This window comes from Pongo abelii, chromosome 13 (genome assembly GCF_028885655.2).
Source record: "Pongo abelii isolate AG06213 chromosome 13, NHGRI_mPonAbe1-v2.0_pri, whole genome shotgun sequence".
Taxonomy (NCBI): domain Eukaryota; kingdom Metazoa; phylum Chordata; class Mammalia; order Primates; family Hominidae; genus Pongo; species Pongo abelii.
This window is the reverse complement of record NC_071998.2, coordinates 118476518-118491683: the sequence shown is the minus strand read 5'-3', so window position 1 is coordinate 118491683 and position 15166 is coordinate 118476518. Positions and strand designations below refer to the sequence as shown.

Genomic DNA, 15166 nt, shown 5'->3' with positions numbered 1-15166 from the left:
AGAGGACTTCCAAGCAGTATGGCAGACAGGGTTAACACGAAAAAATCCTTCTTTTCCCTCCAAATACATAGAAATGCTGGATAAATTCCCAGATGCCACAAATGAATAAAGAACTGAAAGCCTCAGCAGGGTTAGTGGAAGATGAGGCCAAAGGGCCCATGGGTTTGTTATGAGAACTGGGTCTACTCCACAGGGGCTCTACGGGGAAGGAGGTAGGGCCTTGAATACTGTAGAGAGCTGAGAGTTATAAGGAACTGTCTCATCCATGAAACAGGCTCTTGGAGAACTCTGTTTGCTGGTCTGGAGATATGGCTAGAAGCTGCCTTGCCACCCAGCACTGTGGGTGGGGGAGTCACTTGTGAGAACCAGAGCATCATGCCTGTGCCATTCACAGCTGTGGGGTCCAAGTTCATATTATCCATACCATGTGGGAAAGCCACACTGAGAAGTTAACACAACACCTTACTCTGAACTGGGGGGCCTATGAGGATGGGGCAGAGATGGGTATGAGAGCTGTTCAGACATCACCACTGTGGGGCTGTGAGGTCAAAGATCACACTGCACGCGTGTGCTTGTGTGTGCTGGGGCCTGGGCGCTACTGCCGTGGACTCTGATAAGCCCTGCAGGTGGCTACTCACTGGTCCCAACAAGGGCTAGGCCACTTGCAGGGACCTGAGCACTAAGGACAAAAGTGGGGCTGGGAGGCCTAACTGACACAGGAGTAGGTGGGGACTTACTTGTAGTTGTCATCTTCCACAAACTTCTGGAGCTCTTCAATGTAGCGTACGGACTTCAGGTACTTCTGCACATGGGGCAGGGTGGTGAGGTGATCTGCAAAAGGTGGACCACATCCAGAAACTTTAGGCTCTCCCCATCTTTAGGCCCCCAGATGAGAAGTATAGAAATCATGATTTTAGATGCTCCCGGGATACTGAGACTCATTCACTCTTCCATCGGTTGCTGATGCTCTTTGGGGACTGGCCCTGTGCTGGCCACTGGAACAGAGGGATCATCAGGCCTGAGTTCTGCCCTCAAGGAGCACCCCCCAGATGACTGGGCCTTAGTCACCACACTCTGAGGCCACCATGTTTTTTTAGCCAGGAAGGAGGAGCTGCGCCTCCACTCAGATATCAGGGACTGGGGAAAGATGGCTCCCGGGCCTCCAGAACAGACCAGAGCCAGGTGTCTGTGCCCTAAAACAGGTTTCCATTGGGGTAACTGGGCAAGCCTCCTATATCTACCCACCAGCTGTGTGACATGAATTCAAGAATGAATGAACAGACCTTGTCCAGCCAGGTGTGGAGGCCTAACCCAGAAGCTGGCCTGTGACTGGAGCTACTGCATCCTAGGAAGAAAGGGAGGGGTCCAGGCACCTGAACATGCCTGTGCCAGGCTCTGCAGCAGGTAATTTTATAGGAGTCATCTTTGTTAACCTTCACACCTGCCTCACGTGGGAGAAACAATATCCCCATTGCACAGAGGAAAAAACTGTGGCAACCTGCACAGGTCACATTGCTGAGAAGGGCAGAGCTGGGTTTGGACTCCAGGTGACGGAAGGCTTCTGCCACACGGTATTGCCCGTCTCTGGAAGGACTGGTGTCAGCTGCTCTCTGCAGACTTTCACAGTCACTGCACTCCTTCTGAGAGGGCCACTGGGTGGGACAGAATAAGCCAAGAGGAGAGGTGGAGGGAGTAGAGGAGGTCGTGAAGAGGAGCAGAAAAGAGAGTGAGGAAGGACCCTAGCTTCCTGGGGAGGTGCGTCCAGGTGCAGCATGAGCACCCGATAGCTCTGGCCTTTCATAGCGAGATTCTGAGCAGATCATTTTGCTTCTCTGAAGCCTCAGTGTCCTCTCTCTGAAGTGAGGATGACACCTGTTTTACAAAGCTGATGGTGGAGATGACGCAGGTGAAGGTGAACAGTGGTAAGAGAGCATTTGCTGGGCTCTCATGAAATGCCAGGGACTGTGCTAAGGGCTCTGCATGAATCCTATCCCCATTTTCATGCATGAGAAAACCTTCGAGGGGAGAAAGTGACTTTTCAAGAGACAAAGCTGGAATAGGAACCGGAGTCCATCTGACCCTGAAGCCCATGTCTGTGGTTGCTCTGCTGGCCAGCGGAACAACAAGTATCAATGTATTTGTGTTGGAGAAGGCCCGGGCCAGGCGAAATCTGCACTGGGAATACAGGTGCCTCCTACCCCTCCTGTCAGAGGAAAGCTGCCCTGAAGTGTGGGAACCTCCACCCTGCCTGGGGATGCTGTGGAGGGGCTGGTGAGCAGGGCTCTTGCTTCGGTGAACCCACCCTGGCTTCCCTGTGACATTCCCAAACGGAGGCTGTGGATTTTCTCACAGCCTACGCACAGCAAGTGAGGCTGGGTTCCTTCCTACCACCCCTCTTTGGTGCTTCCAGACTCTTACTCCTCTGCCCTCTTGTGAAAGCCTTGCTCCCCAGAGGCAGGTGCCTAGAGCCCCACCCCCCCATGCACCACACCCCCTTTTCACAGCTGACTTCCGCTGACTGACCGCCTGCTCATCAGTGCCAATTCCCAGAAGACTTGAGCACCTGGCTCATAGTCAAGCTCCACACCCCAAGTCTGCCATCTTCTCGGGTGAAATCAATCCCCACATGGATGGCCCATCCAGCATTCTGACATCATCTCCAACGATTTTCTCCATCCCTCTTACACACCCACCATCATGGGCACACTGTGGATTTGGCCATGTGCAGCAGAGTGTGGCCAGTCACTTACCACATCATTTCCCTTCTCCTAGGCCCACAGCTAGATTGTATCTCCTAGCCCCTGTCAGCAAAAGTGGCCTGCACTGCTTGCAAGCCTGGCCCATAAAACCCACCCATGTATGGTTCTCTCTCATCCTGCACCTGCCAGCTGGATGCAGAGTCCAGTGGAGGATTCTGAGGCTATGGGAGACGGCAGAGTCACAGAACAATGAAGCCTGATCCCCGAATCTTGTTGGAGGAGAGCTGCCCAGAAAGCTCTTCATGAATGAATGACCCAGGAGCCAGAAAGACCTGGGCTCTGCCACTCACTAGACGCGTGATTGTGGACAAGTGACTAAACTGTTTTCAGCCTCAATTTCCTCACCTGTAATACAGAAATAGTAACACCTAGTCTGCACAGCTTTTGAAGATCAAACCTATGTATAAAAGGATCTAGTACATATTTGATGCTCGAGATATTAAAATGAGGAACTTTGTAGTTCTTTGGTTTCTAGAGCTTTCTCACTGATAAGACCCAAATTTCAATGACATAAGATTTCACAATTCTAACAAGGGTACTAACCATAGCTGCAGGAAACTTGTAAATCAGCAATTATGCGAAGAATATTGTTCATCTGATTGGATCTTTGTTCGTTTTCCATGATGCTGCCTGAGGCAGGATATGCAGAATCAATGTAGATTAAATCCAGAAGATAGATTCCTAAAATTAAAGAAGATATTTCATGATGGAACGAGCTTACCACAAACCAGAACAAAATAGCACAAAATAGTACTGATCTGCTAAAAAATATAAAGGGTGACTTATGGAAAACTGAGATAATATTTGGACTTTAATTCCAATCCTGATTACTAATTTTTTCACACAGCACTGCCCAACTATAAATCAAACATCTGAGCAACAACCAAAATGTATGCTGGCAAGATTTTAGCATTTCTAGTTCAAATACTCTCCAGCAATAAGGCTTTTACCTGTAACCCAACTAGAAAATAACAGGACATGAAAGGGATGAATACTTGTGTTTCTTACCAACTGCTGAAGTTGAATAGGTCTAAGGTGCCATGTCCAGGAGAACACCCATTTGGGCTGAATTCAGTTTCTTCTTTATTTCCCCAGCTGTCTAGTTGTCTATTTGTTCCCCTACCCCTACCTCACCATACATTAACTAAGAAACAAAAGAAAAAATTAAAAAAGCAACAGCTCTCAGTACAAAAAAATTCCCTCTAAAGCTACAGAATTTGGCCAATAGTGCTTAATAAGAAAATAAGATGTGAAATAAAAACACGGCTATGTTACAGAAATAGTAACATGTAGTTTGCAAAGCTTTTGAAGATCAAACCTATGTCTAAAAGGATCTTAATAAGATCCATCACAGGCCAGTGATAAGCTGAGGGGATTTGAGGACAAACTGCCTGGCTGGGGAAGGGTAAGGGCCGCTGGCTATGCAGCCACTACACAGCTCTCAGCTGGCTGACTAGCTGCAGGGCCGAGCTTCAGACCACCTGGAGATGTGCATGGGCCAAGGATGGAACGTCCTTTCAGCTGCCCTCCAGGAGCACTGCTATTGTACCCACCACACTGGTAGAGTTGGGCAGGGGAAGTGACATAAAGCAGAATTCAAGGCAGAAAACATTAAGCAAAGCAAGGAAGAGTGCTTGCTCTAAAAAACAAAAGTCCAGGTGATCAAGAAGATCTAATGGTTACAAATTTCTATGCATAAAGAAACAACACATCAAACAATACATAGTATAAAAAAGTTAGAAATGAAAAGTGAGTTCAACAAAAACACAACCATAGAGGGAGGCTTTGGTATGTCTTTTCTAGAATTTATATAAGCATATATGTATACATAATACACATATATATATACATATACACATATATATTAATGCAATGATACAGTATTACAGTAACAACGTTAACAAGTTTTGGGGCAGAGCATGGTGGCTCATGCCTGTAATCCCACCACTTTGGGAGGCCGAGGTGAGCAGATTGCTTGAGCCTAGGAGCTCGGAACCAGCCTGGGCAACATGACAAAACCCCGTCTCTACAAAAAACACAAAAATTAGCTGGCCATGGTGGTGCACACCTGTAGTCCCAGCTATTTGGAAAGCTGAAGCAGGAGGATTGCTTGAGCCTAGGAGGTAGAGGCTGCAGTGAGCTGAGACTGTGCCATTGCACTCCAGCCTGGGTGACAGAGCAAGACTCTGTCTCAAAAAAAAAAAAAAAAAAAAAAAAGTCAGGCATGGTGGCTCATGCCTGTAATCCCAGCACTTTGGGAGGCCAAGGCAGGCAGATCACCTGAGGTCAGGAGTTCAAAACCAGCTTGGCTAACATGGTGCAAGCCCATCTCTACCAAAAACACAAAATTAGTCAGGTGTGGTGGTGGGCGCCTGTAATCCCAGCTACTCGGGAGGCTGAAATAGGAGAATCCCTTGAACCCAGGAGGCAGAGGTTGCAGTGAGCTGAGATCGGGCCACTGCACTCCAGCCTGGGCAACAGAGCAGGACTCTGTCTAATAATAATAATAATAATAATAATAACAAGAAGCTTGGTTTTCTGTAAATGAAAATATAGTTCTCTTCAGGTACCCATGGAGTACAAAAATTGATTGTATATAAAGAAAACCTCAGTAAGTCCTAAAAAGTAAATGCTATATTATCTACTTTCATTGACCTTACTACATCTAGGATTTAACAATAAATATAGAAAAAAAAATAACCATTTGAAAACACATACGCATGCACACACACACTCATGTAACTCTTAGGTCAAAGAAAAAATAAAAAATCTGTTTGAAGAATCTATTTGAAGACAATGACAAGGAGAATACTACATATCAAAACTTATGGGTTCTGACCAAAGTGGTAATCAGGGGGAAATTTACAGCCTTAAAAATTTACTATTAAACAACTAAGAATTATTACAAACATTGGAATTAACTTGGTTAATTATATAAAAATTGTGAGGGTTTGTGCATGGATAGATGAGCACTGCACTAAGAGTTATATGTTCATTATCTGATTTATCCTTCTAACAAGCTATTTTACAGAGAAGGAAAAGGAAACTCAGAGAGGGTGTGTAACTTGCTCAAGGTCATGCAGCTGGTAAATGATAGAGACAGGAGTCGAACCCAAGCCTGCCTCCTCCAAGGTACACACTTCCTGCCGTTACAGTGGAGCACTGGTGCTAGATACCATGAGTCATTCGTCTGCTTTTAAAATAGATGCATATTGTTACGGGAAACTGTTAAATCACAGAAACATATGCTAATGCTTCTCACACGAGCCATTTCCACTTCCTTTCTTCCTGGTGGTACCATGTTTCCAAAATTTTAATAATTAGAAATAATTTCCCTTGTAGAGAAGCTCCAAGTTTGGTGAGTTTGAATCCACAGATTTATTCTTTCTCTTCACCTTGTTTTTCTTCTCCCCTCTTAAAAATGTAACTCAGTTTTAGGGTACATGTGCACAATTAAAAAAAAAAAAAACGTAACTCAGTTACCACCCTGAAGTGTCAGCAACGGCAATCCTGAAAACGCTATTACTGCTTCAACCACAACAAAAAGCATCCTCTAGTGCATGGCAGGGAGTGAAGAGATGTGGGACATAGGGCAGCTTTATTCCAGACGTAATGTGCAGACTTCGGCCCAGCTAGCTCAGTGTGGCAGAGTGAAAGCTCAGCCTAGGAGCAGATAAACTGGAGAGTAGGATGGGGAGAAAGGCAACTTGCTCCCTGGGGATCAAATCCAAGACAGAAACTTCCCTCCTGTCTCATGGGATCCTGCCACCAACCCTGGAAAGTAGGGGGAGAAAACTAAAGCTCAGAGAGATTAAGAAACCTGCCCAAGGCCTCACAGCAAGGGTGATGGAATTTGAACCCAGGTCTATCAGGCTGCTGCACCCATGTTCCCACCCACTGGTCATCAGAAACACAGAGGGAGTTGCCTTTTCTCAAGTAACACTCTCAACATGAAAGGTGCACCCTGTGCTGCCCTGTGAGGACAGGTGCCAGACACCGGGCCTCCTCTTGGGTTCCTGGAGGTGGATCCCTGAGTGGTGCTCTGCAAACTGAGGCCCACAGAGTTCATAATTCCCCTCTACAAAATGTGCAGATGCCCACACCTGCCTACTCCTCAAGACCCAGGAGTGTGAGCCAAGGCCATACCTGCTGAGGACTGGGTAGAGCACCCCTCAAAAGGAAGCCTCCTGGCTCCAATGATGTGGGGAGACCTTGAGCCTAGGCAATGCCTAGAAAGAACCTCCATATAAATAGCCTTTCACTCCCACAATGAAAACCACAGCACAAGCAGCAAGTCTCCTACAGTTAACGCCGCACAAATCCACAGAAATCTTTTCAGTACTATATTAGTCCACAACAGAGATATGTATAAGCCTAAACTATAATGAAATCTTAAGAATAACCACCTTCCACTTGTACCGTGTCAGGCACAGTGCTGAGCTCTACATGTAGTTGGCACTCCCCATAACCGCACTCAGACACTTGTTTGCATCATTTGTGTATTTTAAATCTGACTCCCCATCAGGCCTAACGCCTCAAGGGCAGGAAGTGTGTCTTGCTCCAGGAGCTCAATCTCCAGCATCTACAACCAAGCACACAGGAGCTGCTTGGTAAACGCTGGCTGACAAAGGAATGCATGAGAGAAGGCACATTTTATTTAACTCATACAATAACCTTATGAAGCACATGTTCCCCTCGTTTTGTAGCTGAAGAGAGAGCCACCATCAGTCAAGTGATGATAACGAGAGCTAATGCTTACCGAGCACATACTGTGTGCCAGGTCCTAAACGAAGAGCTTTGCCCAGATGATCGATTCATAAGAAAAATGCTGTTGTCAGGGAGGTTTTATTGTGATTTTATAAGGGAAGAAACTGAAGCTGAGAGTGCACTGGGAATACCGCTTGTCTGTGGCCACACAGCTGGGAAGTGGCAGAAGCAGGATTTGAGCACAGGTCTGTCCAGGTTGTCTATGGGCGGTTCTTCTTTTACTCCAGCCAGACTCTCTGGTGTATGGCAGCCAGTGAGGCAAGATAGGGGCATAGGTGAACCCAGGCTATGGCTGTCCCTGCCTGATTTCCCCTATGGGGTCAACACTCTCCAAAAGGGCTCATGACTCTACTGTGGCTGCCTCCCCTGTGCCATCTACCACCTGCTACTCTCCACCTCCCTCATGTCCACTGTGGTCAGTCTGGTCAGCCTCCAGGTCCCATCATCAGTGTCCCACCCAGTCCTGGGGGTCCTTCCAGCTCTGCCACATGACAAGCAGCTGTGGTATAAGTGAGAGAACGTGGGGCCCGGATCCAGGAGACTCAGAACCCTGGCTCTGCCACTCACCAGCTGGGTAGCCTTAGGCAAGCCTTTTTACCTCCCAGGGCCTCAGTTTCCTTGACTGTGAATAAGGGTAATAACAGTGGTTTACAAGAGTCTCCCAGTCCGGGGCCTGGACTACTGAAGTGCATAAGAAGCTGAGCTGACCTTACGGCTGGCCCTATTCGAAGCAGCAGCATGGGAGGAATGAGCCCAGCTAGGTTGGCCACAACCATGGATGGCGCCCAGATGCCGACTGCATGGTGGCCACCCCTCAGTTGGACCAGTGCTTGGAGCTGTCACCTGGACTGGGACAGCACAGCTGGACATCTCAGCTCCTATTCCTATTTACACAGAGTTACCAAAGCAGATGATATTGTGATGTTGGCCTTATGAAGATGGACAGTAACTGGATCAGCCATTGGCCCTGGCTGCCTTGGGGCTGGACAGTGCCAGGGACCAGGCAAAGCTGAGAGGTGCAGACCTGTTGGGGGAAACAACCCTGACAGTAACAGCCACTGTCTACTCTAGGGAAGGTAGGTATTGTGTTTACCATGCACCGTAGCAGTGACCCTGTACAGAAGGCACTCCTGTTCCCCACCAGTTTACAGATTAGGAAACTGAAGCTTAGTTTCAGTTGGCCAAGATCACACAGCTTGCAAGTGAGAGAATCAGGATTTGAATTCAGGACTGCCTGACTCCAAAGATCTGGGACAGACAGCAGTGCTAGGGGCTGGAGGCTGGGGGCTGGAAGTCATTGGCTGGCACAGGGATGAGGATTCCAAGCAGAGAGTTGGGGGTGTGAGGACCCCTGCTGTGGCCTGTCTTCCCCCAATCCTCAGGACACTGCTGGCAGCTGGCATCTGCCCCATGGCCATGCCCACCCGCAGACTGGACCTCCTCTGAGACAGATCCCAGACCATGCTTGGGCTCTGCTCCCTCCTTCCATGCCCCACACAGGGCCTGGTGACACTGCTGTAGCTGCCGCATGAGTGCCAACCAGACTGCCGTGGTGAGGCAGACCCCCAGGACCAGAGTGGGCAGTTCTCAGCTCGTTCTGCTCCAGAAGCCCTCCGCAGCTGGGCTGGCCTCAACACAAGGGCAGGTGGCCAAACCTGCTTCCTGACAGTGAATACAGGCTCCCCACCAGAGGTGTCCACAGGACACCTGGCCCCAAGGAGGGAGTGCCAGGCTGACAAAGGAGGTGCTCTTCTGAACAGACACCTTCTCTGAAGCTGAGGGACACCCATGCTCGATGGCCCAGAGCCTGCTTGAAGCTGGGCGCTTGCAGCCTCCCCAAGCCAAAGCCCACGGCTGGCACCAGGGCTTCCCACAAGCCCAGAGACTCACTGCTCCCTTGTTCTCCCATCGCCACCCCGTCTCACTTCCAACCCGAGTCTGGTTTTGGTTTTTCTCATACAGCTATCTTTTTAATAAGGAAAATTCTGCTGTGTTGAGGGGAAAAAAAAAACCTTCTACAGCATAAAATGTGCCACATTTCCATCTTATACTTTCCATTTTCTCTCTCTCCCTTTTTCAAAGTTTGAGATGAAAGACTTTTTTCCATGTTCTCCTGCTCTGCCTTAAAAAGATCACTTTCAAACTTCAATATTGAGGAGTGCTGGCATGCAGAACTATACTTGTGTGGTTTGATCACATAAACTGTCCTGATAAATTCCAAATGAAATAACAGAGCAGCAGCTCATTAGGATGTGTGTGCTCTCTTTAAGAGAGCACAAAGCATTTCCATCTACTGCATGACGAGATCTCAGCAGGCGGCCCAGGCTCCCTGAGAAGATGGGGAAGACTGTGAGTATTAACTAGCACCTGCTAATTAATATCCATCAAGCAAAACAGGGCTTCAGAACAAATCCTCATTTAGAGAGTATTCTTTTGTGAAAGCTGTTGGAAGCTTACTGTCACGGAGACAGTTTCCTCAGTCTGCAGAAGGGGGCAGGCGCAGGCAGTCACATGGCAGGTGGTCAGAGGCCACGCTTTCTGGATGAGCACATGGCCTTGTGTATGACTTGGGGTTGTGGCTCATGAATCACAAAGGCACGTGGGCAAAGTCCTGCTGTCTGGACAGAATCCTGAAGTCCAGGGAAGCCAAATCACCTCCTTGCTCCCCAAGGTGAAATGAGGACACAACTATAGATCCCCTCATGCCCTGGGGATTGCCTGGTAATGTACAGGCACAAAGAGGTAACCCACTGTTTGCAAATGTTCCCCCAGAGTGCAATGGATGGCATAGCGTGCACTGGGGTTCTGACTGGCAGTAAGAAGGGGCATGAGGAGAGGGCATGCATCTGGTTACTGTTATTGGCCTTTTTTCATGCTGGACACTGTGCTGAGTATATTACATGTACTAGCTCATTTAACCCTTCAATGACAATTGGGAATAGAGAAGAAACTGACACTTTTTTCTGCCTAACACCCACTCCCTATTTTGGAAACAGCCCTCGATTTCCTTTTGGGGAAATTATACCTCCCACACTCATAACCTGTGTGGCTTCGGGGCATCTGGAGCAATTCCACCCCCTTCTCTGTCCCAGGGGTAAAAACAGATTTTTAAAAATAATTATTTGGGAAAGAAAAAACACTTACCAATTAATTTTGAGATGAAAAAATAAGCTAAAATTAAAATATCAAAATTATCCACAATGATGCAAGGCCAAGTAACCACTGAGAGAAAAGTCCACAGCCTCAAATGCTTATATTAATAATTAAAAAACATTTAAAAAGTGAACTTAGTATTCATTATATAGAACTAGAAAAAAAAAGAAACAACAAAACAATTTAAAATATAAAAGCATAAATAATGAATTTAAAAAAAATCAACAGTCTAGCAAAGTGATAAATAAAACTGAAAGTTGGTTCTTTGAGAAAATCAATGAAATGGACATCCTTTGGTATGTACGACTGAGGAAAAAGACACAGATGAACAATATTAGGGATGAGAGAGGGGATATGATTTCAAATATGGAAGAGATGTTAAAATAGTTGTATGTGTAAATTTTATGGTAACATATTTGAAAATCTAGATGAAATGAATGCTTAGTAGGAAAATATATCTTCTCAGAATTCGCTCAAGAAGAGGCAAAAAACTTTAATTTACTAATAAAGAGAAAAATATTAATAATAGAGAAAGATACTATTAGATTGGTGCAAAAGTAATTGCCATTACTTTTAATCACAAAAACTGCAATTACTTTTGCACCAATCTAACATAATTAAAATACAATATCTAGATGATTTTAAGGAACTCATGCATAAAACCATAAAAGAAAAACTTAATGTTACTTTAACTGTTCCAGAACAGGAAAAATCAGAAATAGCTGCAGTTCATTTTATGATTCTAGCATAACCATTACACCCAAACCTGACAGAGGTGGCACAAAACAGAGACCAATCACATTAATAAATCAAGATGCAGGGATTCCAAATAAAACATTATCAAATAAAACTCATTGGCGTGTCCTGATAAAGCACTGAGCTAGACATAGACTTCCTTAATGTGATAAAGGATACATATTAGAAAATTAAAACGATGTTCTTAATATTGAAATCCTATTAAATAGGAACAAATCAAGAATATCTGACATACTGCTATCATTTAACACTATGCTGAATGCACTAGCCAATGTGATAAAGCAAGACAACAAATGTGGAATAAATATTAAAGATGCATATCACAGTGTCATTTTTGCAGGTGATATGATTAGTTATCACATTAGTGATATAATTAGACAATTTAGGATAATCAACTGAAAAACTATTAGAATAACAAAGTTAACTTCAAAATAAATATACATAAATCAATGTCATTCTTATATAACAGTAATCATCAGCTAGAAAACACAATGGAAAAAAGGGCAATTTACAATAACAGCAAAACTATAAAACACCTAGGAATAAACTTAGAAATGTGTAAGACCTATACGAATAAAACATATTTGATAGAAAAATAATATATAACATTTATTAAAATCAAGTATACACATATCCTGGGCCTATTAATCCTTCTCCAAAGCATCCATTTTACTAAATAAACGCACAATTCTTAAGAATACAAACCTTTTATCTACATCTCTTTGTATCTGAGTTGTTGCAATGAGAATGTAACACTTTGGTAATTCAGGTAAAAACTAATGAAGTAAAAATATCTGAAGGATTGAAAGATGTAAATAAATAAGGAAATGTATAATATTCTTAGATGGGAAGACACAACATTGCAAGGATGTCAATTATTGCCTAATTAACATACACATTTCATATCTGAAATGATTCCAAAGTTCACTTGGAAGAGGAAATGTATGAAAATAAACATTTTTAACAAGAAGAATGAAGAGAGGGGCTTGTTATAAAATGTGCTGTGATGCCCAGTCATTAAGCAGTATAGTATTGCTACAGAGTTAGACAAATAAAGGGAGCCCAGCAATACATACATAGAGATATAGAAATTTAGTATACGATGCAGGTATATTTCCAATCAATAGGAAAAGGAGCAATCCTTCAATAAACGATATTGAGACAAATGATTATTGATTAGGAAAAATATAAAGCTGGATCTCTACTTCATTCCTAAAACAGAATAAATTACAGATAAATTAGGGAGTTGAAATCTAAATAATACAAGTACTTGAATAAAATACAGGAGAATAATTTTATAATGCTGAGGTACGCAAAGGCTTAAGTGTGACATAAGACCCAAAACCATTAAAAAAAGACTGACACATTGGGGTCCATTTCTTAAAACCCACACACTTCTGCATGATCAAATAAAACACCATACATGAAGCTGAAAGACAAATGTCAGAGTAGGAAAAATATTTGCAATTTATAAGACAGTCAAGTCCTAATATATAAAGAGCTTCTACAATAAATGCAAATAATGTTATAAAAGATGAGCAATTTGTGGAACAGTATAAATGTAAATAAAAATGTGAAAGATTCCCAAGACTCAGTAATAATCAAGGAATTACAAACTAAAACAAGATATTTTTTCCCATTTATACTGACAGAGTTCATAAAAATTGATAATATTTAGTGTTGATGAGTGTGTGGAAAAAGTCACACTATACAAGAGTGACTACAGCATAAATTGATAGAAACCTTTGGGAGGACAATTTGGATGTCAAATAATGTGTTTTCTAGGACCCAGTAATTCCACTTCTAGAAATTTACTCTACAGCAATACTACTACAAATTGGCAAACATTAATAAGAAATGTTCACTGCAGCATTGTTTGTAATTTATAATTATACAAAAAACACATGGTTTATATAAATTATTTTATATCCAAGTAGCGGAACATCATGCAGCTATTGTAAGGATAAAATATATTTCTAAGAACTGACACGGAAAGATATCCATGATATGTTTTCAAGTGAAAAACATCAGGTATACCTGTATCAATAGAGAGATCACACACAGAGTATACATTGCTCAATCTGTCATCGACAGCCATCTTTGGGTATGAAACTGCAGGATTATTTTCTGCTTTATACAATTTTATATTATTTTAACCTTTAGCTATGAATATATACTACAGTTTTAGAAGTAAAAAAAAAGCAAGATATTTCTTTCTTTCTCTTTCTTTCTATTAAAGAAGCAAACACTTTTTTGGCAGGGAGAAGGAGAGCAATATGTGAAGCACAAGAATTTCCGAGCATTCTCAGCCCCTGGTTGGTCTTTAGGTTTAGATTTAAAGGCTACAGACACTGACTCCAATCTGTTAGTGCCTCCTATCCCCTCATACATCTCCCTGCTTTTGGTCTCTCCATTTCCAGTCCAGTCTATACCCTGTGATCTTTCTCAAACCCTATTAGATCCTGCTCTTCACCCACTTAAAAATACCCAGTGGCTTTCCATCCCAACAGGCAATGTGAAAACTCCTTAGCACAGCATCCAAGGTCTCTGGGCTCTGCTCCACACGACCTTTCCAGCCTCTTCCTCCACGTCTCATGTGATGCCCCAACTATGCCAGCCCCTCCATGCAGCCCCTGATGTGCCCTCTGTCTCATGCCTCTGAGCCTCAGCAGAGGGGTTTCCTCCCCTTGCCTCTGTGCCTCTTTCTCCTTCCTGGCTGCTAACTGGCTCCTCCTGGGCTCGCAGCACACTGTCCCTTCCTCGATTACAGCATTTATCGAGGGCAACGGCTGTGCCTTATCCACCATCTCTGCATGCTCAAGGGCCCAGCACCAAGCCTAGCACAGAGCAGGGGCTCAGAAAATGGCTAGGGAAATGAATGGACCTCATGTTGAATCTTTATTTGAACATACACGACTCCCTTCAACCTGGCCTCTGAAATTCTACTGCTCAGTGGAAGGGTGGCTGCGGTTGCCAGGCACCCTACTCCACAGCCACTCTGTTAAGGGACAGCCCCACACTGTGGTATCTGTAAGCTAAATACTCATATTTCTCAGAGTGCTATAAAGTGCTTCCAGAGGAGCTAACGTCACTAAAAGGAAATGCAAGATGATTCCCCCAGTGAAAGCCTTAGAAACCTGCCTCTATATTGGGTAGAACCGAGGCTGCCCATGTGCCAAGGAAAACACTCTTGAGCTTGTCTTTCCAACCCTGGCTCAGAGATTTGCTACTGTGCACAGAAAGGCTCCCCGAACGTCCGAGGCCACCAGGATCCCAGCCAGAGAGTGAGATCACAGACAGCCGCTTCAGTCGCCAAAGTATTTTCCACTTCCACTAATGCACTCGCGTATCTGTGACCACACTGTGCCTAGTCTTTAAGTATAACAAAAATAATAATGGAGGCAGATGCAAAACTGTCAGCTTTATTCATTACTCAATGGAAACTGTGTAACAAAAGACAACATTCTAAACCTCAATCACCAATCCCTGCATTCTCTGGAAAACAAGCAACAGATTTTCAGAGGGTTAGCTAGATCGAAACTGATTTTCACTTCCTTAAAGTAAATTCTTTACTGATTTTGCTGAAATGAAATACTGAGAGGTTCCTTGGGCCCTCTGGAAGGAAGAAGGCATCTGATTGTGAATTTATTTGTGGTTTTCAGGCTCAGGTATTTTGATCTCTCCCTGCCTTTCTCAACAGAGATGAGAAGATGTGAGTCCTCATGGGGAGG

General features: G+C 44.3%; 1 protein-coding gene across 16 annotated transcripts in view; it reads right to left on the bottom strand.

Annotated features, from left to right (window-relative positions):
* Positions 1-15166, bottom strand: part of RALGPS1 (Ral GEF with PH domain and SH3 binding motif 1) — a 313313-nt gene that overhangs the window by 50803 nt on the left and 247344 nt on the right. For all 16 annotated transcript variants that reach the window (XM_054520658.2, XM_054520645.2, XM_054520654.2 and 13 more), the window contains 2 exons: positions 3303-3440; positions 738-831 (listed from right to left, as the gene is read on the bottom strand). In XM_054520658.2, coding sequence (XP_054376633.1) covers positions 738-831; positions 3303-3440 — 232 coding nt within the window. The remainder of the gene's footprint in view (positions 1-737; positions 832-3302; positions 3441-15166) is intronic.